Source organism: Prionailurus bengalensis, chromosome A3 (assembly GCF_016509475.1).
Source record: "Prionailurus bengalensis isolate Pbe53 chromosome A3, Fcat_Pben_1.1_paternal_pri, whole genome shotgun sequence".
Lineage (NCBI taxonomy): Eukaryota > Metazoa > Chordata > Mammalia > Carnivora > Felidae > Prionailurus > Prionailurus bengalensis.
The window spans coordinates 22779328-22802032 of NC_057354.1; the positions used below are offsets into that span (position 1 = coordinate 22779328).

Consider the following 22705-nt stretch of genomic DNA (forward strand, 5'->3'; position numbering starts at 1 on the left):
GACTCCGGATAAATAATTTGCCCAAGGTCATACCAGTAAGCCCATCTAGGAGTGAACTCCAGGCCCATCTGACACACTGCTATTCCCCTCAAACCAAAAATCATCAGAAGCCCGATTGTGTGGCTTATAATGAAGGAGGAAACGCTAAGGTCTTGGAAAGGCGTTTCACATTTCAGCTCTGCCACCTTTGGGGGTTGCTGAGTCCCACCCTGATTTAGTAGTCTGCAACCACATGCCTGGGTTCCTCAAACAGGCCAGACTGCATTTCTCCAGAAATGGCTCTTTGTATCGACCAGTAACATTAGGAGGCCACCATCAGTTTCAAATGATCCAGGGGCTGCTGCTACCATATAGTAAGTACATCGAGGTTGCTGTGTCTATGGAAGATACTTGTAACATGACATGGACCCTGCTCATCCTGGGAAAGGAGATGAAGCAAATGCATGTGGACAGAGATACAGGGCCCCGAGCTGAATTCCCGACAATACAGGACAACAGTTTTTGAGCTGGAGGTGGTCTGATGGTCGCAGTTCTTAAAACCCACATCACTCTGGCCTTCTTGCCACACCTGACATGAATGGCTGCCTGCTTTTCCACCTTAGCCTTGTGACTGGAGTCAGGCTGCAACTGACTACACCTGATTGGTCCATACCATACTTTTTTCTCTTATCATTTTCATTTCCTTTCTCCCTGTTCAGTCCAGAAACACTTGGATGCCTGCTTTGTGAGAGTCAAGGAAATGGCCACTTAGATTACCCAAGATGATTATATAAAAGCTCTTCCATGTAAATCATCTTACCCAGTTCTTACAGCACCCCTGCAAAGTGGTCAAGTCTGTTTCATAGACAAGGAATGGGTAAGGAGAATTAAGTGATTTGGCCGAGGTCACCTAGCCTGAAAATTTTTCCGGTTCTTCCAAAATCAATGCATTTTCATATTCAGCCTTTTTTAAAATAAGATTTTATTATATCACTTTCTGGCATTATCTTTTTTTGTTTTTTAATGTTTATTTTTGAGAGAGAGAGAGAGAGCATGAGTGGAGGAGGGACAGAGAGAGGGGGACAGAGGATCCTAAGTGGGCTCCATGCTGACAGCAGAGAGCCCAATGCAGGGCTCGAACTCACAAATCGTGAGATCATGACCTGAGCCAAAGTTAGACACTTAGCTGACTGAGCCATCCAGGTGCCCCTCATATTCTGCCTTTTATTGAGCATCTGTCATAGGCTGGGGGCCTTTGTACCATCTATATGTTTCATAATATTGGTCCGGTGAGGTAAATGCTAGTCCTATTTTATGGATGAGAAACAGGCCCAGAGGTGCTACAAGTGGTCACAGAACTAATAAACAGCAGATCCGGGCTTTTAAACTAATTCTCAGGTGCCTCCTTTGATTTAACCTTGAGGCCAGTCTGTCAAATAAGAAGGTGGACGTCAGAGTTGTATGCAGACAAGAGCAGGAGGGTGGGCCTGTGCTCACTTCCCTCCCTGCCACAGGCCACATTCTTTGGCCATCACCCATTCTAATATTCTAATTAGAATGATCTTACACAGGATGTGCCTCCACTCTGGCTCCTTTCAGCTCTTTACACCAAGTGCCCGTGGAGTTAAATCTCAAACCAACCTTCCCTGGGAGAAAAAACCTGAGCTGGAATGTGTTCTTAGGCTGGCAGGGCCCTAGAAAAGACTATGGTCTGAGCTATAGTCAGGAGCTATTTCAGTGCCATTTTGTGTTAAAAAGCGATGTCTCCAGGAATACTAAGCCCCCTAATGGAAAGGCAGCCATAGGTGTGGTTATTTAGACTTTAATGAGATGAGGATTTTATTTAAATTTTAATGAATGAGGTAACAAAGACAATTCTATCAAGTTCCTTATCCTGGGGTGCCTGGGTGGCTCAGATGTTTGTCTGACTTCATTCAGCTCTGGTCATAATCTCATGGTTCTTTAGTTCAACCCCTGCATCGGGCTGTTTCTGTGCAGGGTCTGCTTTGGATCCTGTCTCCTTCTTTCTGCCCTTCCCCCCCCCCCCCCCCCCCCCCCCCCCCCCCCCCCCCCCCCCCCCCCCCCCCCCCCCCCCCGCTCGCACATGCTCTCTCTCAAAAATAAACATTAAAAAGATTTTTGGGGAATGCTGGTGCAGCCACTCTGGAAAACAGTATGGAGGTTCTTCAAAAAACTAAAAATAGAACTACCCTACAACCCAGCACTACTTGGATAAATGCACTACTAGGCATTTATCCAAGGGATACAGGTGTGCTGTTTCGAAGGGGCATATGCACCCCAATGTTTATAGCAGCACTGTCAATAGTATCCAAAGTATGGAAAGAACGCAAATGTCTATCGATGGATGAATGGATAAAGAAGATGTGGTATATATGTACAATGGAGTATTACAGACTGAGGGTTACAGGACGGGTTGTGGGAGGGGGGGTGGGCTAAATGGGTAAGGGGCACTAAGGAATCTACTCCTGAAATCATTGTCGTACTATATGCTAACTAATTTGGATGTAAATTTAAACAAAAAATAAAACAAGTTAAAAGATTTTTAAAATTCTTTATCCTAGCTGAGTGATTCTCAAGCTTGGGCTGTGTATTAGAACACCTGGAGGGCTTGTGGAAAGCAATTTGCTGGCCCCACCTATGGAGTTTCTGATTTAGCAGATCTGAGATGGGGCCCAAGAATTTTTATGTCTAACAAACTCCCAGATGATGCTGAGGCTGTTGGCCTGGGACCACACTTAGAGAACCACTGTCTTGGTCTTATTGCCCAAAGTGGTTCATGGACCAGCATTGTGGGGTATTGCCTGGGAGTTGTTAGCAGTACAGAATCTTAGGTCCCACCCCAGACCCACCAAACTAGAATCTGCTATTTAATAAGATCCCCAAAGGAGAGCCTGGGTGGCTCAGTCGGTTAAACTTCTGAGTTCAGCTCAAGTCATGATCTTCCTCTCTGCCCCTCCCCCAGTAGTGTATCTGCTCCCTCTCTCTCCTTCTCTCCCTCCCTCTCTGTCCCTCTCACTCCCTCCCTCCCTCTCAAAATTAAATATTTAACAAGATCCCCAAGGAATACCTATACACATTAAAGATTAGGACACATCACTCCAAGGCAGTGTTTCCCCCAAAGCCAGTCAAGGGAATCTCTTGGGAGTGTATAAAATTCAGATTCCTTGGCTTTCCTCTGGTGACTTGGACACAGAAGATGGGGGATCCCAGGAATCTGATACCAGCGAGAGACTCAGGTGATTATAATGGTCAGGTAAGCATGGGAAACTCCTCACTTACCTCAGTTCCATGTTCCTCAGGCAAGACCAAGCCACAAAGCCAGAGAAAAACCTCTCCCTCTAGGATGACAAGGCAGCTGCTTCTCTTTTAGAAACAGGAACTTGGGGAAGGTGGCTCCTTGATGGTCTGTGATGCCGTCAGAGGAAATGGGTGGTTGTGAGAACCACAGAGCCTGCAGATGTGAGCTGGGAGCCCCAAAGACCCTATGATAGAGCTCAAAGAGTCCCGAGCCTTCTTCCCTGGCCTAGCTGTGCTTGGGAGGGCTGCCCAGTTGGGGGTCTCTAAGGAGCATGAGTCTCCTTTCTCATCCCAGGTGTACAAATTGCTGAGCACTGCAGATGCAGAGCTACCCACAACGATACCAAGAGCATCTCTCTGAAGACACTCCCAAGCTGAGAGGATTCTGGGTGCCCTAGGACTAAGGACTTTGGAAGATGTCCAGAAGGGCCCTCCAAAGCCCTATCCTCTCCAGTCAAAGCATGCATCTAAGCTGAGCCCTGGCCCCAAGCTTTGATGACTGGAAACCAGTAAGTATGTTTGCTTGGTATGTAAGCTTGGTATGTTTGTAAGTATGTAAGTATGGTCTCAGGACTATGAGGAAGGATGGTCCCCCCCAAAGGCTGGGAGTGAGCTTTACAGTGGAGGAAGGAGTTCCAGGAAAAGAAGTGGTTCTGTTGAGGATGTAAGGGGATGGTTTTGAGGGTCCCCAAAGGAACCCAGGCCTTTGGCCTCCCCTGCCCCCAAAGCATTACATTATTTCCTCCAGCTTGTCTTCATGTCTCTTCTGGTCCCATCTCAGTCACCAATTTGCTGTATGATTTTGGACCCCCCTCTGGCTACAGCCTTTCAACGTCAGTGAATGAGAGGAGTCTGGATTATAATCTTTGAAGGCTATAAAGTCTACAATTCCTCTCAAAAGGGTGATACTTCTCAGCTGAGAGAGAGAGAGGTCTCCCTTTAGCTTAATCAAATTCATCACTCTTAACCTCTGCCGCTGAGAAATTATCTCCAGAAGCACAAAAACAAAGATGTGGATTATAGACCCAGGCTCTGCACTAATCAGCTACATGAGAGTGAACACGAGGTTGTTCTCTCTGAGCCCTGATCACTGTACGTGAATGGGTTTCAAAGCTGCCGACCTCTCAAATGATCCAGTGAGAAGATCAAAAAACAACTGTAGGCAGTGTGCTGATCTCAGCAGCCTTTACTGTTTTCCTTCCACCCACTGGCCTGGGCCCCCTAGAAAGTGCCTTGCACATAGTTAATTTTTCAAAGACTTGTGCAATTAATAATTAGATTCTCTCTAAAGTTTTGGCCAACATCTCCTTCTAGGCCTGCACACCCCGTGGTCTTCATTTGCCCCCAGGAAGTGCCCTGGCCCTGACCAGGCCAGGTGAAGGGAGCTGGCAGAGGTCTGGGGAGCTTCCAGCCTCACTGTGGCTCTCCTACCTCTCTTGGGTCCATCCCCCAGCTCCACTTGCTGCAGAAAGAAGTCTCTGGGTTTAGTAAAGTTGGTGACTATGGTGACTTTGTCTTGTTGAAGGAGGGAAAAGGAAACTAACCTTTACTGAGCACTCTATACCAGGCTCCCCGACTTCTCCCCACAACATAGTTGGTACTATCCCTGATTCAAAGATGAGACAGAGGTTATGTGCTTTGCCCAAGGTCACAAATGGAACCTGGTTGGTCTGAATTAGTCACTCATGCTACCCAGGAAAGATTTCTCTCTGAGATTTTTCTGGACTTGTGTCTGCACAGTTAAGCATAGAGCTTGTATCTGATACCCAAGGGGAAAGGAAAGGCTGGTGAGCAACAAGAATGTTCAAACCCTTATGTGAAGAGGAGCTGTAGCAGTGAGGGCATTAGAGCCCATTTCAGGCTGTCACAGCTTCAGGATCCCAAAGTCTGAGCAGGAAGTAGGTGCTGGAAGCCATTTCCTGAAGATGGGCCTATTTTCTATTAAAGAGCTCCATCCTCATGAGCACTGAACTCTCCATGATGATGACAGAAACCCATACTTAACCAGGCATGGTGAAGGGTTCAAAGGCAAGGCCAGTGCTATGTCACTGTGCCATTCTGTGATCTCCTGCAGAGAACCAAACTGGTATAATTATTCCTTGTCTCTACTGAAAAGGATGGAACCATCTGAAAGAATGAAACTACCTCCCTGAATTACTTTAATAAAGTTTTTGAAAAAATTAGCATTACCCTAGAAACCTGGGAATTAAAATGATTCTAGGGACGCCTGGGTGACTCAATCGGTTAAGTGTCCGACTTTGGCTCAGGTCATGATCTCACGGTTCATGAGTTTGAGCCTTGCGTTGGGCTCTGTGCTAACAGCCCAGAGCCTGGAGCCTGCTTAGGATTCTGTGTCTCTTCTCTCTCTCTGCCCCTCCTCCACTTGTGCTCTCTCTTTCTCTCTCTCTCTCTCTCAAAAATAAACGTTAAAAAAAAATTATTCTAAGGATAAGACACTTGTCCAAAGAGCTAATAATCACTTTGGCCCATTTAGCTAGTGTGTGTTGAGTGCCTTTTATGGGCCAAATGTCTCATGAAATGTTGAGGAAATAGGCAAAAAGAGATCTTTGTACTCATTGAGCCATAGAATAATGGCAAATTAAACAAGTAAACACTCTAATAAATGAATAATTAAAACTTGGGAAGGGGGCACCTGGCTGCCTCAGTCAGTGGAGCATGCAACTCTTGATCTCGGGATTGTAAGTTTGAGCCCCACATTGGGTGTGGAGATTACTTAAAAAATAAAATCTTAAAACAACAACAAACAACAACTTGAGGAGGAGCACAACAGGGAGTCGACAGAGAGAGTGGCCTCTGGTGAAGTGACATTCAGGACACAATAAATGAAACGGCCCTGGCCAAGCTTTTCTCGTGCCTTATCTCTTGGACCCGGATGTTGGGTATTGTTATCCCCATTTTTCAGATGGAGGCAAAAAGCAGGGAAGTGGCTCAACAGCCAGTCCCTCCAAAGCCTTATAAGTCATCGCTATGGCATGCAGTCTCCTAGTCATCTTACTTTGCCCTGTGCAAAACAGTGACACTGAGCACTAATAGCTGTGCTCAGTGTTACCGTAGCTTGTTGTGACATGAGTTCCCAAGCCGCCTTGGATCCCCACCCTTGCCCACCTCTAACCCTAGCCATGGGTCCTGTCACTGTGCCCTGCCACCCAGTGGCAGAATGTGATCCCACATCAGGAAATAGTTCAGAGTAGGCCTGTCATAGGAATAATTGCTGAGGGCTGGGGGATTCAGGGAAATCTTGCCAGGGAAGGGTGGGATCCAGACAGGCCCCAAGAGGGAAAAGGACATTCCAACCAGTGGGCCACATAGGCAAAAGCCCAGAAAAAAAAGAGTAGAGTATGGCTGCAGTGTAGAAAAGGTAGGCCTGCCAGAGAAAATGGTCTAGTTGCAGAGAGCCTCCTGAGTCTGGTGGAGGGGCTGGAGTCTGGTCCTGCTGGGAGGGGCATCATTCCCTTTTGCCAGCAGGGCTGAACTGGGAAGGGAAAGGGTGTCTGGGTATCCGGGGCCTCTGTGTCCATCACAGTATCTCTTTCAGATTTCCCTTGACCCTGTGCTTCTGAGTGGTCTGCTGAGGAACGATGGGAGGACAGCCCAGCAGAGGGAAAACCCAGCCAAGCCCAAGCTCAAGCCCCTCTGTCCAAGGCCCAGGCCCTGTGCCCACGCAAGCAGGTAGGCTGTGGGCCCTTCCCACACACGGTAAGGTTGCACAGCCCCAGACACCACTGCCTCTGTGGGCTTTCCTGACCAGCCACTCCAGCCTGACTTCAGGTGTCAGTGAGTGCCTGCTGTATACCAGGCCCTTCTTTGTGAACCGTACAGGCAGTGTCCCTGCTCTGGGGAAGCTTACATTTCAGCAGTCAGAACATTAAACAACTAGATAAACTAGAAAATGTGAGTAACAGGTGCTAACCAAGAGGGCGTATTAGTCCCCCAGGTGTCTCCCAAGGCTTCCCTACTCCTCAACCAGTTTATTAGGAAGTTGAGCTGCTAATTCCAAGACCAAATCTAAGACCAGCTCCACTTCTGTAGCTCTCCAAAGCTGTACTTTCCAGTATAATAGCCCCTAGCCATTTGCAGCTATTTAAATTCAAAGTAAGATTAATTAAAATGAAATTAAATATGTGGCTCCTCAGTCACATCAGCCACATTTCAAGTGCTCAGTTGCCATATGTAGCTAGTGTTTACCTATTGGACACCACAGTTTTATAACACTTCCATCATCACAGAAAGTTCTATTGGACATCATTGCTGCAAAGTGTCTCTTCTTAGCCTGTACAATATTTGGAACAAAATTAAAGGCATGGTAATTGGAAGAAACTGGGACATATAATGCATACGCTGAAACTACAACTATGACTTTTAAGATAGTCCTGACTGAAAATGCCCATTTTTAGGACAATAAAAATATCCTAGAAATTCTAATATTTTGGTATCAAAACTATAGCTCCAGTTTGTTTCTTGTTCCCCCAAACAACCCACAAATAGTTTCTCGAATCACATCCTGATTTGGGGTTTTGATGGTGTATTCATCAGGGTTCTCCAGAGAAACAGAACCAATAGGGTTTGTGTATGTGGGTGTGGGTGTGTGTGGACACAGAATTTATTTTAAGAAATTGGTTCATGCAATTGTGGGGGCTGGCAAGTCTGAATTCTGCCAGATAGGCTGACAGGCTAGAGGCCCACGGAAGAGTTAAGATTGCAGTCAAGTCTGGGGGCAGAATTCCCTCTTGCTTTAAGAACCTCAGTCTTTTTGTTTTAAGATCTTCAACTGACTGGATGAGGACCACCCACATTATGGAGAGTAATCTACTTTATTCAAAGTCCACTGATTTAAATTGTTATCTCAGGGCACCTGGGTGGATCAGTTGGTTAAGCATCTGACTCTTGATTTTGGCTCAGGTCATGATCCCAGAGTCATGGGATTGAGCTCTACATTGGACTCCAGGCTCTGTACTGAGCATGGAACCTGCTTAAGATTCTCTCTCTCTCACTCTGCCTCTCTCCCCGACTCACAAACATTCTCTTGCTCTCTCTAAACAAACAAAACAAACAAACAAACAAACAAACAAACAAACAAAAAACTGTTATCTTCACAGCAACATCTAGACTTCTAGACTGGTGTTTGACCAAATATCAGGGTACTGTGGGCCAGCCACATTGACACATAAAATTGACCATCACAGATAACAGATTACTCTAAACCAAGCAGCACTTTTAGGAGGACTGACATGGGCACACACTTAAACAGAACTAGGAGACTACGGAGCCAAATACCTGGATGTCTGGGCAGAAGCTATCCCCAATCTGAAAATTCCCCTGCAATAGCTGAGGCCTCTTTCCCCTCCTCAGCCCTGCCCCTAATATCCTCATCTTCCTAATGCCAGCCTCCCACAGGCATTGATGCCCTGGGCTCTGTAGTTCTGTTGGGGAGGCAGCTGCCTCTTTGTAGCCACTCAGTCTGCACAAAGAGCCTGGGGCCCACCAGGCTGAGCAGGAAGAGACCTGGAAACCACACAGACCTCCCCCTCGTTTCCTCTGAATCTAGCCACAGGCCACGGCCCCAATGCTGCTCTGAGTCATGGCCAGGCTGCTGAGGGGGCTGACCTCCGGCAGGTGCTCTGGGGGTTCTCCCTGCCTGTGAGACCTGAGGGGAACTGTGTTCCTCTCTCTGACAGGGTCTCCAGGGGGAAGGGTGGGCCTCTCTCTTGGTAGGTCAACCCCTGGTCCCAGCAAGAGGACAGATTTGGGGCAGCCCCTTCCATGAGTCATTTGTCCATCAGTCTTGCATCTGTTCAGAATCTACCAAGGCTCTACCACATGCCAGGCCTTGTGCCGGGGCCAAGGGACATAGAATGGACAAGATAGGCACAGCCCCTGCCTTCAGAGACAGTCAAGTCCCAGAGACAGGAGCTAAACCAATAGTCAGTTGCAGTTGTTATATTTTGGTGACAGTGTGTTTTAAGGGTTCTTATTGAAAGTGTGTGCTGAGGGACTCATCACAAAGACTTCACCAAGAAGGGACATTTTATCCAGGGAGTGAAGGATAAAGGCAAGTTGTCCAGGAGGATGGTCAGTGAGTGGGACAGCAAGCATATGCAGCTCAGTAACAAGTAGGGGTGCAATTCCAGGGCTTCCAGGAGGCAAAGGGGTCCTTCCAGGCCATCTTGTTGAAGGATGCCCTCCACAAGACTTGCTTGCATTGTTTATCTGGGCATCAGGCATTTTCAGGCATCAGGCATTTCCCTGCACCATGTGATGGCCAGGCCCTGTGCTATATAGACAGCTCTGAGGAGCTCCATTCTGTGGTCACCATGTGGATCGGCACATGTGTCTGGGAGGACATGTAGGAACCAGGTCCCTTTCTGGGAATGCCGTGTCATTCTTCCCATGTCCACCTGGAGCCTAGGCCCTTATATCACACAGTGTCCAAATCTGGGTCTGCCCCACCCATCCCCTGGGTCCTTGTCTGTTCATCTGCTCTCCCTTCCCCATCTCCTGGGGCATCTGTCTAGAAGGCTTCATAGAGCCTGCTGAGGCCTTGGATCCTTCAGGAGCATCTATGAGACAGATAAACTTTTCTTGCTGACCTTGATTGCTTTTCATAGCTTGATGCACTGATGTGCTAACAAGTCTGTCTCTCTTTTCCCTTTGTTTCAGAGACCCCTGATGAACTGGGATAAGGAGGAAGGAGAGGGAGGGACACTGGATGTGGGTGAAGTGGCTCTCAGCAGCCTGTGGAGGGCAGGGTTTTCAGGATGAGAAGGCCCAGACAGATATCAGGAGGTCTAGTTAGAATGGGCAGGCTGATCCCTGAGGTGGACGAAGGATGAACATCCTATGCTGAGGGAGCTGCTTGCCACCTACCATCCAACCTCAAAGTTGGGCCTCATGACCACCGTGTCTTTGGGACCAGTCCTGGTGTGATGGGGCAGGGGTAAGGGGAGGCTTAGCATCCTCTGGCTCCATGGCTTCCTCTCTGAATGTCAGTGTCCCAGAGAGTCTGGACTTTTTTGGTGAGGTGCTACAGCTGTCCAGCCAAGTCCCCCCAACTTGGGCCCATGAGTAAGCCACAATGGTCACCCAACCCAACAGTGCCCCATGGGAAGAGGGACAGGGAATTCCATAGAAGCTACTTCTGGCACAGTACCCTACCTCATCTCAGTTGCCTTGCTGAGCAATGGGGCTGACCAGAGAGGACTACCCCGGAGCTTGTGAGGGCCGAGGTGATGCGTGCAGCACCCAGTCAGATCCTGACACTCAGCAGCCACTCAGTAAGGGATGGCAGGCATGTGGCCAGGATGCTTGACTGGGCCACATATACTTGCTGAGTGTTTACTCTGGGCCAGGCCTGGTATAGTGGGCCCCTGGAACCCCAAGTTTTCTCGGCAGCACAGACCTACACCTGTCATTTTGGACAAAGACCATGGGAGAGCCATGCTCCCCACATGCATGGCATTGTGGAGTTACAAAGCCTGTACACATCTGTAATTTCATTGGCTCCTCCAGGAGTCCTCCTCCTCCTATGCTCACCCTGGACTTCACCCCTCAAAGTTAGTCCATCCAGTGCCCATGTCATTAGAACTTGTAGAAACTGAGCTCAGAGATCTGTGCTGATAACCTGATTAGAGCTGTAGTTTTTAAGTTTGCTGAGCAGGGGAATCCTTTTATCAAAATCTTCTTGAAGATCTTCGTATAAAAGAGGATTATAGCCAGGGACCCCACTCCTCTTGACACACTAACCTATTCCCTGAGGTGACTCCAAAAGATGTCTGGGCACTCCTAGGGCTCTGCAGAGGCCCACTGAAAAGGCTTCAGATTCCAGGGTGACCCTCTTGGAATCCCAGCAGGCATGATCCCCAGGGTGCCCATGAGGGAGTTGATTGTGGAAGCCCGGAGTCCACTAGACTTCACATGTGGAGGGAGGACTAGCCGAAAAGGTGACCATCTCTGTCCCTCTATGCAGAGAGAAACAGGGCCACAGCTGTGGCCCTGAGCAGTTTCCCGGTAGGCGAGCACACAGAGCTGTCGCTGAGACTGGGGGAGCCGTTGACCATCATCTCTGAGTAAGTCCTCCTGCGGGGAAGGATGGGGTACTCTGCTTTCTCTCCCTGACACCTGAAGATACACTATTGGGAGAAGGGGCCCTTCCCTCCAGAAGAAAAGAGCATGGCCTTTGGTGCTGAGCTCACATATGGCCCTAATGATTTCAGGAAGCTTGACACACCTGCAGGAAGAAACAGTAGGTGGGCAGGGCCTTGCAGGGGGCCCTGAATCCTGCCATCTATTGCCCAGGAAGTACCAGCACTGGGTGGTACAAGGAAACCTGGGAATCACAGGTGGGATAGGTGGCCAGCCACAGGAGCCAGCCTGGTGGGTCCTCATGAATCCTAAATGAGCAGTTCCCCTCTCCTTTCTCTCTCCAGAGATGGAGACTGGTCGACGGTGGTGTCAGAAGTTTCAGGCACAGAATATAACATCCCCAGCATCCACGTGGCCAAAATCTCCCATGGGTGAGTCCACACCCCAGGCCCTGACTTAAGGGAACTTCCTGCTTTCTCTTCCCACAAGCATATCCTTTATGGCCAGTCCTATGCTAAGCAAAACTGGGGAGAGGGGAGAATCAGGCCTGGGCCCTGCCCTCAAGAAGAGTGAACAGCTAGCCCTCTCAGGTCAGCCTGTGAGACTTGGGAGCCCGGAGGAGGGGGCACAGAAAGGCCCCATAGAGATGTCTTCTGGGCTTTGGAGGGTGGCCAGGAGTTCAGTGAAGGTGAATGCCAAGAGGGAGTAGCCTTGAATATGTGTCCTAAATGTCCTGAGGCAAGAAAATGGAGGGGTGGTGCCCCACAACTTAACAAGCCTGTCTTTCTAAGAGGTGCCTCGAGGGAAGGCAGGACATGGGGGATGCAGGGTCTCTTACAAAGTGTGGGCCACTGCTCTCCGAGAGTGAGTGACAAAAGAAACTGACTCCAGAGCAAATTCTGTGTCGTGAGAGAGAAAGGAAGTGAACTGCCTTTGGGCGGGATCTACCTGCATAACATGGAGTCATACAAGTACACTGTTTGTGACAGCCACTCTTCTGAGAGAAAGTACAGCTCTGGCACTGTATGGCCTTCCTTTTCTGAGGCTCATGGGGACATCTGGCTCTGATGAGAGTAGTGCAGGGATCCTGAGACCTGTGGACATCTTGTAGAATAAACTCACACAGAGGTTGTCGGCATCCAGGTGAAACCCGTCTTGCCCACGTTTTTCCTAATAGCCTGGCCCTGCTGGCAAGAGATTTTGCATCTCCAGTGTGGTACTGAAGTTTCAGCTAAGGAAACACTGACCACCTCCCAGAGTCCCCTTCCCTTGCCTTTCCATCTACTTTCCAGTGTTTGTAAGTCACATGAATGGCTTGTTTTATTTACTATAAAACTAGGCTAAGTTTGTTGCTGGCACCAAGCAAGTCATGGCTTCTCTGATTTATTTACTTGGAATTGACTCAACTCTGAGTTTGGCTTTGACTGTGGAATTTCACACAATGACAGGGAGGCAGCCATTTCCATTGAGTTGGCTTCTGAAGGTTTTCCCAGGGACCATAGGGCATGGCTCTGGGGACATTAGAAGGCTGATGGACTAGTAAGCCAAAAAAATTCCTGCAAAACCACCAAACTTTCCACTGTGGTTAAGTCCTTCATGAACATATAGGTGAAGGATTAAGTGAAAGGAGAAAGGAAAACAGAGGACCAGAGTAATCAACAATCCAGCAGTGAAAGAGGCACCGAGGAGTAGGTTATGAAGATCTGTGCTTTGGGAGGCACATATGATGATTGATAGGCTGTATGATTTTTCCCAAGATTTTAGAATGTCTTGAACATTCTAGTTCCAGCATTTCTACCCACAATAAGCTCCAGTGGGAGTTAGGTTTCACTGATAATGAATACATGTTCACTCACATGCCTTTTTTACTACAAAGTTAAACTTTAAAACATTCAAATAAAATACTTACTAAAATTAAAAACAAGGGGTGCCTGGGTGGCTCAGTCGGTTAAGTGTCCGACTTCGGCTCAGGTCGTGATCTTAAGGTCCGTGAGTTCGAGCCCCGTGTCGGGCTCTGTGCTGACAGCTCAGAGCCTGGAGCCTGTTTCAGATTCTGTGTCTCCCTCTCTCTCTGACCCTCCCCCGTTCATGCTCTGTCTCTCTCTGTCTCAAAAATAAATAAAGGTTAAAAAAAAACACAACAAAATAAAACAGGCAATTATTGGAAAGGTAAAGGCTTGGAAAGGTGAGTGGCTAGCATAGGGGTACTGGAGGAGCTGGGCAGTGATAGGAGAGAGTCTGTGATCACCTCACCTGCCCCTAGCCCCAACGACTTGGAAATGAGGTCTCCAGGTAGAAAAACCTGGGACTGACCCCATGAGGTTATCCTCTGAGGTGTCTGGAGCCAGGACTAAGGCAAAGCTGGGGAGCCCTTGGAGACCATGTACAGTTGGAACTCTGAGGTCCAGAGATGGAGGAGGGGTGGAGTAGAGCCTTGGCCCATCCCCACTCCAGGGTGACTTCTCTCTGTCCCTCCCTCAGGTGGCTGTATGAGGGCCTGAGCCGGGAGAAAGCTGAGGAACTGCTATTACTGCCTGGAAACCCCGGAGGGGCCTTCCTCATCCGGGAGAGCCAAACCAGGAGAGGTGGGTAAGCTCAGTCCTGGCTTGTCCTTTGAATGCTGAGAGTCAAGTGTGAGGTGACTTGGGGATAGAAGTAGAAGGCTGGATGTGAAGGGCTATAGTACCTGGCTTTGGAGTTGGGCAGTCTGGCTGACTGACACCAGGTTGCTGCCACAAGAGCCCATTTGTAAAAGTGGGTGTGAATGGTCCACAGTGGGGATCCGGGCTCAACCTGCACTTTGGCAACTGGGTCTTGTAACAGAGTACAGTCACATGATTTCCCTGCCCTGACCAGCAATGATTCCTTCCTCCCCAAAACACAACCCAATTCTGATCTCTTGGCAAAAAGTTGTCAAGTTCACAAGGTCTCTGTACTTTGGTTCACCATCAGTCAGAACTAGAAAACTCATTGGAAGTCAGCTCTTGGGGCTCCTGGGTGGCTCAGTCAGTTAAGTGTCCGACTTCTGCTCAGGTCGTGATCTCACAGCTTGTGAGTTTGAGCCCCACATCAGGCTCTGTGCTGGTAGTGCAGAACCTGGAGCCCGCTTCGAGTTCTGTGTCTCCCTCTCTCTCTGTCCCTCCCCTGTCCCTGCTCACCTTCTGTCTGTCTGTCTCTCTCAACAATAAATAAACATTAAAAAAAATAAAAAGTCAGCTCTTGATCTTCTTTCTGCCGTATAGATGGGGAAGATGAGGAAACAGAGGCCCAAAGAGGGGTAGGGACATGTCACATTGCACATTCATATGGGACTTCTCCCATTTCAGGTTCAGGACCTTTGCAAACAAGACACAAAGTTGATAGAGTCTGTCTCTGATGCCCTGCCTCCCTCTGAGGTGCTGTCCTGAGACCCTTACAGTGAGGGCAGAGACAGATGTTGGAAGAGTGGCTGTGCTGACGTTTATGTTAGACCTTTTTGTGCCTTCAAACTACCCTGTGGGGGATTGTATTTCCACTGTCCCCATTTTATAGATGAGGAAAGTGAGGCTTAGAGAGGAGAAATGATCTGCCTGGAGAGACATGACTAAGTGTGAAGCTGGGATTCAAACTCAGCTGAGGTCCGTCTCTCTTCAGACTCCCAAGAAAGGTCCATGTGTCACAATAATGGCAAAACTGCAAGTGCAGTGGAAGCCTAGGGAGGAGATACTTAGGAGCGAGGACAGGCTCCTGTGCTTGCCCCAATTTGAACCAACCATGGTGGGTTGTCAGGGTCCTTTGCTCCCAGTCTCCTTCCTGAGGCCCCCTTCAGCACATCTTTGCCTCCCTTCTCCTTCCTTCAGAAGCTCGTTAGATTGACTTCTCCCCAGCCCCTCTGATACTTTCCAGGCAGCATCAGCAACCCACCCTCACACCTAAAGGCTGGCTGAGACTGGGGCTGGCCTGAGTGCAGCAGCTGCAAACAGGAAACCACAGCAGTGGGGCTAACTGGGACAAGGGTGCTGCAAACCAGGCCCCAGTGATCTTGAGAAGCCACAGGAAGTGTTCCATGTTCAGCTGCCCCATCCCCACCCCTTCTCTGGCCAGGTTAAGCCACAACCGCATGGTGACCAGCACTTACTGCCCCTTTCCTAAGAAAGCAAATATGCAGGAGGAATTGGCTGGGAAATAAAGGAGAAAGCAGATAAGGATCCATAACGATCTTTAAAGATCCATAAACATCCACATGATTACTGAGATTAAGGTTAGATTTGACTCTGAGCTTTCCCATAGCCAATCCCAAAAGGAGGTAGATCAGAATGCAGCTCTCATTATCAAAAAAGAAAGAGCTTTGTCAGTTCTGCAGGAAAGGCAATGGTTTCCCCAGTACTAATTTCTAATCTGTCATCTGAGGCTTCCTTTAGGGCAGTGTTTGTCAAGCTGCAGATTGAAACCCTTTTGTGGGCCAAGAAATTAGTTTAATTCAGTGGTTTTAGAGCAGTGGGTCTGAAATCTGAGTGGCTATCAGAATCACCTAGAGGACTTAAAACAAAGAACTGGCCAAACACCCAGATTTTTGTTGGTGGGTCTAGGGCAGAACCTGATAATTTGCCTTTCCAACAAGTTTGTAGGTAATGCTGTTGCTGCTGCTCTGGGGACCACACTTTAAGAACCATTGATTTAGGGGCACCTGGTTGGCTCAGTCGGTAGAGCATGTGACTCTTGATCTCTCAGGGTCATGAGTTCAAGCCCTATGGTGGGCATTGAGAGAGAAAGAGAGAGAGAGTGTGAACGTGTGCAGAGAAAAAGGGAGAGAGAGACAATCCCAAGCAGGCCTGGCACAGACAACGAGGAGCCCTATGTGGGGCTTGAAACCATGAACCATAAAATCATGCCCTGAGCCAAAGTCAAGAGTCAGAGGCTAAACTGCTCCTACCACCCAGGAGCACCCCCCGCCCCCCACCGGCCAAAAAAAATCTTAAAGAAAAAAAAAAAAAAACCAAATGCTGATCTAGACCTTGGCTGCAAGTTGGAATCATCTGCTTTATAAATTACTGATGCCTTGCACCCAACCCCCAGGGTTTCTGATTTAATGGGTCAGGGGTGTGGCCTATGCCCTAGAAGATATAAAAGTCCCGCCAGGTCATTCTGATATGCAGCCAGGGTTTGAGACCCTTTCATTTAGTGGATCTGGACCAGTGAGTGTTTGAAGTGAAATATAAGCAGAAAACTTCAAGGTGCATCACTGGGGTTGGGAGAAATATTGTTTCATCCTATTTTTGTTTTAAGTAATTTTAAGTGTGTCCTGGGTCACAGTGTAAAATTTCATACTATGGTTTGTAGTAAAAAAAAAAAAAAAAAAAGTTTGGCACTGCAGCTCTATGAGGCCTGAGTAACATCACAGAACATTGGTTCTCAGACATGAGTGTATAGGAATTGTCAGGGAAATTTCTTGACAATACAGACTCTTGGGCCCCTTCTGACTCTATTTACAGGGCTCAGAGGTCAGAAATCTTCTTCCTTCACAAGTTCTCTGAATGGTTCTTATGTTCTTTTAAGCTTGAAAACCCAGTTCTAATCTAGGGAAACCAGAATTAAGTAGTAAGGGACAATGTTTTTTTACATTTACATAATGCATATTGTCAAATATAATAGTAATTAACTATTGATTGAGTGAATGTTATCGGGATTGGCTTTTCTTTGTATCAAGGTCCAAACATACATCTGGGAAGGGAATTTGAGTTTGTGTGTGGAACAAGGAGAGAGGCCTAGGGCCTGTGAGCTTCCAAGAACACTACTCAGAGTCTGGACAGAGGAGGGTACGACCAAGACCTCTCCATCTTCCCCAGAGTCCCTCTGGCACATCTGTCTATGTTCTAAACCTGGGGGAAATCATGGCAGGGCCCAAGTCAGGCCCCAAACCTTGGTATGTGAAGGGGCACTGATGACTCTGTGGAGGTCACAGGACTGCTCCAGAGGTCAGCACCAGGGTCAGCCCCAACAGCATTTCCCCCCTACCCCCTCACCTTCCTGCTGTCCTACTGTGTGTCTGTTCTGTGATGGGAACTGTGAGGGAGGTTGAGGATCAAGACATGCTTCCTGCCACTGAGGGGCTCACTTCTGTCTATTCTGTCAGCTGGGAAGCACTTGTTGAGCATCTCCTCTGAGTCAGGACTGCTAGATCATGGTTCCTATCCTCAGGCTGCAGACAGTGGAAAGTCCAAGGTGCAGCATCCCCAAGGCTATTAGCCTCTCAGAGGCCTCAGCAGATGAAGTTCAGGAGGTCCTGCTAGGTCCGCCTCCCCCCCACAGCTTCCTATCTGATCCCTCATACCACTATGGACCTCACCCCACCTCCTGGTATCATAATCAGAACACCCGGGAAAACATGGTGCCTGACCCCAGAGGTCCCTGCAGGCCAAGATGTGACATTGGCTAATGAAGCTAGAGCTTTCTGGAATCCAGGACATTGTACCTCTCTTGCCTTTTTCCCAGTGGATCTCCCTTCAACCCCTGCACCCAGTTGTTGTTGTTTTTTCTAAGTAGGCTCCATGCTCCATGGACATGGAGCCCAATTCGGGGCTTGAACTCATGACCCTGAGATCAAGACCTGAGCTGAAATCAAGAGTTGGACACTTAACTGACTGAGCCACTCAGGCACCATCCCATCCCGACCACTTCTGTAGCTACTGTAAACTTATTATTATTTTTTAGGTTTATTTATTTATTTTGAGAGAGACAGAGACAGCATGAGTAGGGAAGGGGCAGAGAGAGAAGACAGACAATCCTAAGCAGGCTCCACCCTGTCAGCATGGAACCCAATGTGGGGCTCAAACTCATGAAACCATGAGATCATGACCTGAGCTGAAACCAAGAGTCAGATGCTTAACTGACTGAGCCACCTGGGTGCCCCATAGACTTATTTCTTAAACGAAAAAAAAAAATGTATGTGGTCTAAGAGCACAAGAGCTAAATATTTGAAATGAGGACCATAAAGGAAAATTCCAGCTGTGACATGTGCTAGCAGAACAGCACTTCTTTCCTAGAGTACAAAGATCTAATTAACCTATGTCTGGGCCCAGTGCAGTGCCGGCATACAGTAAGTGCTCAAAGAATGTATACTGAATAAGTGAATGAGTGTATGAATGGAAATTGAGGGGAGAGGAGAGGATGGAGAGCTGGGGTAGACTTTCCCCGAATACGATGTGTGCTCATGAATAGTGGTAGGTGCGCAAATAGTGGCAAACCCTCCTCCAGACTGCTTGTAATCATGGCTCTGCCCACCATTTATCGCAGAGATTCATTCAATCATTCAACAAATGGATTTTGTATGGTGACTCTGTGCCAACTATTCTAAGCAGCAGGGATGAAACAGTATAAAAAGCAGAATCCCTACCTACAATCCAGTTGGCAAAATGGGCAGTGAACAAATAAATAATAAAGTGTCCGATCATGGTAAGTACCACATAGAAACAATAAAGCAGCATAAGAGGAACAGGGTCATGGGACATGTGCAAGTATGCAAAGTCCTTGTGGTAGATGCATCCTCAGGAAGGGCAGGTGTACCCGGAAGCAGATCCAAGGTCACTGGGAGTCAGGTCATGCAGGGTGTTTCTAGGGTGAGGACTTTGGTTCTCAGTAGGGGAGTGACATAACCTGATCCCTCCACTGCTGCTGAGAGGATTTGGGGGCGGGGTGATGAGGTGAAAGTGGGAAGCCACATGGGAAGTTGTTGCAGGTTCCTCCAGGGTGAGAAATGGTTGGATTCTGGATATGTTCTGAACGTAGGCAGTAGGGTTTTCTGTCAGGCTGTATGTGAGATGTGAGAATGGAAGCAGTGAGGTTGACTCCAGGGTTAGAGCTTAGTAACAGATGGCACAGTGCTGCTGTTTTTCTGAGATTGGAAGATAGAGGAAGGATAAATCAGAACCATCCTTCAGGAGGCTCATGATTGGTTATATGTGTTTTGGGGTGAGGGAGGGTTGAGGGACAGGTGATGGCAGAGCAGAACACAAAAGCACTGGTGTCTGGTCAGGCTTTGAGCTGGGGCTTCTCCCAGGCAGGGAAGGTGTTCTGGAGGGAAGTTGTCTGAACAAAACTGAGTTGTAAAAGAAAGCTGGTGGTTACTCAGGTGGAAGAGTGTTCAATATAAAAGGAACAGTGGGTGCAAAGGACCAGAGGCCTGATACAGGTTATTGGGTGCTTGCTACATGCCAGACACTGCTAAATGCTTTACGTGCTTCACCACTCAAATCCTTGAGGTGATCTGTGAGACTGGGAGAATCATTATTCCCCTTTACAGATGAAGAAACAGATCTGAGAGGTCAAATTATGTGCTTAGAGACACAGCTAGTGAGCATGGGACAACAGGGGTGTTATAGCATGTGGCTGTGTTGTGAGCCCAGGGAGTCTCAGTTAAAGTGGATATGTCCTGGAACTGGGAAAGAGCAGTAGGTATTTGGGACTGGCTGGAGTATGTAGTGAGAAGGAACAGCGGGATACCAGCACATAGGCCAGTCACAGATGGCACTGGTAGGTGACCTGTGTCCACAGTGGGTTATCAACCCCACATGGGATTGACAGAGCTTATTATCCCTGAGCCTATACTCAGCTAGATACTCAGCTAGATACTCAGTATAGCTACCCTTACTGCTTTTAGTAACTATGGTGACAGTGACCAGCATGGAGTGGGTGGAGAATCTTGCAGAGCATATAGGAACTTGGTCACTTAGTTCAGCTGGGTTGATTGGCCTTGAGAGCTTATTCTCCAATATTTAGCCCTTTCCCATCCAAAAGCCATTTTAGAGTCACAGCTCAGCTCCAGAAGATACTTTTTTTTTAAGATTTTATTTTTAAGTAATCTCTATACCCAGTGTGGGGCCAAAACTCACAACCCTGGGATCAAGAGTCATATGCTGTACTGACTGAGCCAGCCAGGCACCCCAAGAAAAGACAACAACTCTTCTTTTTCTCCTCCTCCTCCTCCTCCTCCTCCTCCTCCATCTCTTCCTCCTCCTCCTCCTCCTCCTCCTCCTTCTTCTTCTCCTCCTCCTCCCCCTCCTTTCCCCCTCCTCCCCTCTCCCCCTCCTCCCCCTCCCCCTCTTCCTCCTCCCCCTCCTCCTCCTCCTCTTCCCCCTCCTCCTCCTCTTCCCCCTCCTCCTTCCTTCTTCTTCTTCTCCTCATCCTCCTCTTCTTCTCCTCTTCCTCCTCCTCCTCCTCCTCTTCTTCTCCTCTCCCTCTTCCTCCTCTTCTTCTTCTCCTCTCCCTCCTCCTCCTCCTTCTCCTTCCCCTCCTCCTTTTTTTGAGAGAAAAAAAGAAAGAAAGGGCACAAGTGAGCAAGGGGCAGAGAAGGAGGGAGGGAGGGAGGGAGGAAGAGAGAGAGAGAGAGAGAGAGAGAGAGAGAAAGAGAGAGAGAGAGAGAGAAAGAGAAAGATTACGAAGCAGGGCACACCAGAAGTGGGGCTTGTGTTTTACCTAAAGCAGGGCTTATGTTCACCTAAAGCAGGGCTTGAGCTCACCTGAAGCGGAGTTCAAGCTCACCCCAAGCAGGGCTTGAGCTCACTGGATGTGGGACTTGAACTCATGAATGGTGAGATCATGACCTGAGCCAAGGTAAGATGCTTAACAACTGAACCACCCAGACACACAAGAAGAGACTCTTCTTAAAGGTACAACAGTCAAGGGGCCCTCAGAGTCAGGCAGAGAATAAGGAAAAGGAAGCAGAGAACTTACTCCACACTTTTTTTTAAAGCTTACTTATTTATCTTGAGAGAGAGAGAGAACGTGTGGGGGAGGAGCAGAGAGAGAGGGAGAGAGAGAGAGAAAATCCCAGACTCCATGCTGACAGTGTGGAGCCTGACCAGGGGCTTGAACTCATGAACTGTGAGGTCATGACCCGAGCCAAAAACAAGAGTCAGATGCTTAACTGACTGAGCCACCCAGGGGCCTCACACTTCTTGATGTATATGGATTTTGTATCCTATATAGCCTTGCTAAATTCACTTAATAGTTGTAGTAGCATTTTTGTGTTTTAAGATTTTATTTTTAAGTAATCTCTATACCCAACATGGGGCTCAAACTCACAACCCTGAGATCAAGAGTCTCATACTCTACCAACTCTACTATCACCCCACTAGTTGCTTTTTTGTAGATTCCTTAGGATTCGCTACATACATGATCATATTATCTATAAGTACAGTTTACTTGTTTTCCAATCTGTATACCTTTTATCTCTTTTTCTTGCCTTATTGCACTGGCTAGGACCTCTAGTATGATAATGAAGTGGTGAGTACACTCTTGCTTTGTTCCCAATCTTAGAAGGAAAAATTCAGTCTTTCTTATTAAGTATACCTATAGATTTTTGCAGATACTCTGTCAGTTTGAAAGTTGTCTTCTATGGTAGGCAGAATAATAGCCCCTCAGAGTTTTCTAGGTCCTAATCTCTGGAATTTGTGAATATATCACCTTACATTGTAAAAGGGAGTTTGTAGATGTGATTAAATTGAATATTTTGATATAGGAAGATTGTCGTGGGTTATTCAGATGAGCCCAGTGAAATCACAAGGGTCTTTAAATTTTTTTTTAATGTTTATTTTTGAGAGAGAGAGAGAGAGAGACACAGTATGAGTGGGGGATGGGCAGAGGGCAAGGGAGACACAGAATCCGAAGCAGGCTCCAGGCTCTGAGCCGTCAACACAGAGCCTGATGGGGGGCTCAAACCCACGAACTGAGAGATCATGACCTGAGCCAAAGTTGGACGTTCAACTGACTGAGCCACCCAAGCACCCACAAAGGTCTTTATAAGAGAGAGGCAGAAGCATCAGAGTTTGAAATAGATTGCAGATGAGTGTTATACTGCTGGCTTTAAAGATGGAGAAAGCGTCCTGAGCTAAGGGATGCAGGTGGCTTCTAGAAACTAGAAAAGCAAAAAATGGATTATCCTCTAGAGTTGCAGGAGAAACACAGGCCTGCTGACACCTTGATTTAGTTCAGGGAAACACATTTCAGATTTATAACCTCCAGGACTATAAGATAATAGATTTGTGTTGTTTTAAGCCAGTGAATTTGAGGTAATTTGTTATAGCAACAATAGGAAACTGTTGTATCAGTTTTGGTGATTTGTGCCTTTTAAGGAATTTGTCCATTTCATCCAATTTGTACAATTTTTACTGGCATGAAGTTGTTCATAGTATGCCCTTATTTTTCTTTTAATGTATTTTTGTAGGATCCTTAGTGGTGGCCCCTCTTCATTCTTTTTTTTTAATGTTCATTTATTTATTTTGAGAGAGAGCGAGAGTGAGAGAGCGAGCAAGAGAAAGCATGCACATGAGTA

At 47.7% G+C, this 22705-nt stretch overlaps 1 protein-coding gene across 1 annotated transcript in view; it reads left to right on the forward strand.

Annotated features, from left to right (window-relative positions):
• The first annotated feature begins 2577 nt into the window (after nt 1-2577).
• SLA2 (Src like adaptor 2) overlaps nt 2578-22705 on the forward strand; it is a 30254-nt gene continuing 10126 nt past the window's right edge. The window contains exons 1-5 of the mRNA XM_043602442.1: nt 2578-3806; nt 6854-6987; nt 11282-11381; nt 11742-11828; nt 13879-13982. Coding sequence (XP_043458377.1) covers nt 6897-6987; nt 11282-11381; nt 11742-11828; nt 13879-13982 — 382 coding nt within the window. The 5' untranslated portion in view covers nt 2578-3806; nt 6854-6896. The remainder of the gene's footprint in view (nt 3807-6853; nt 6988-11281; nt 11382-11741; nt 11829-13878; nt 13983-22705) is intronic.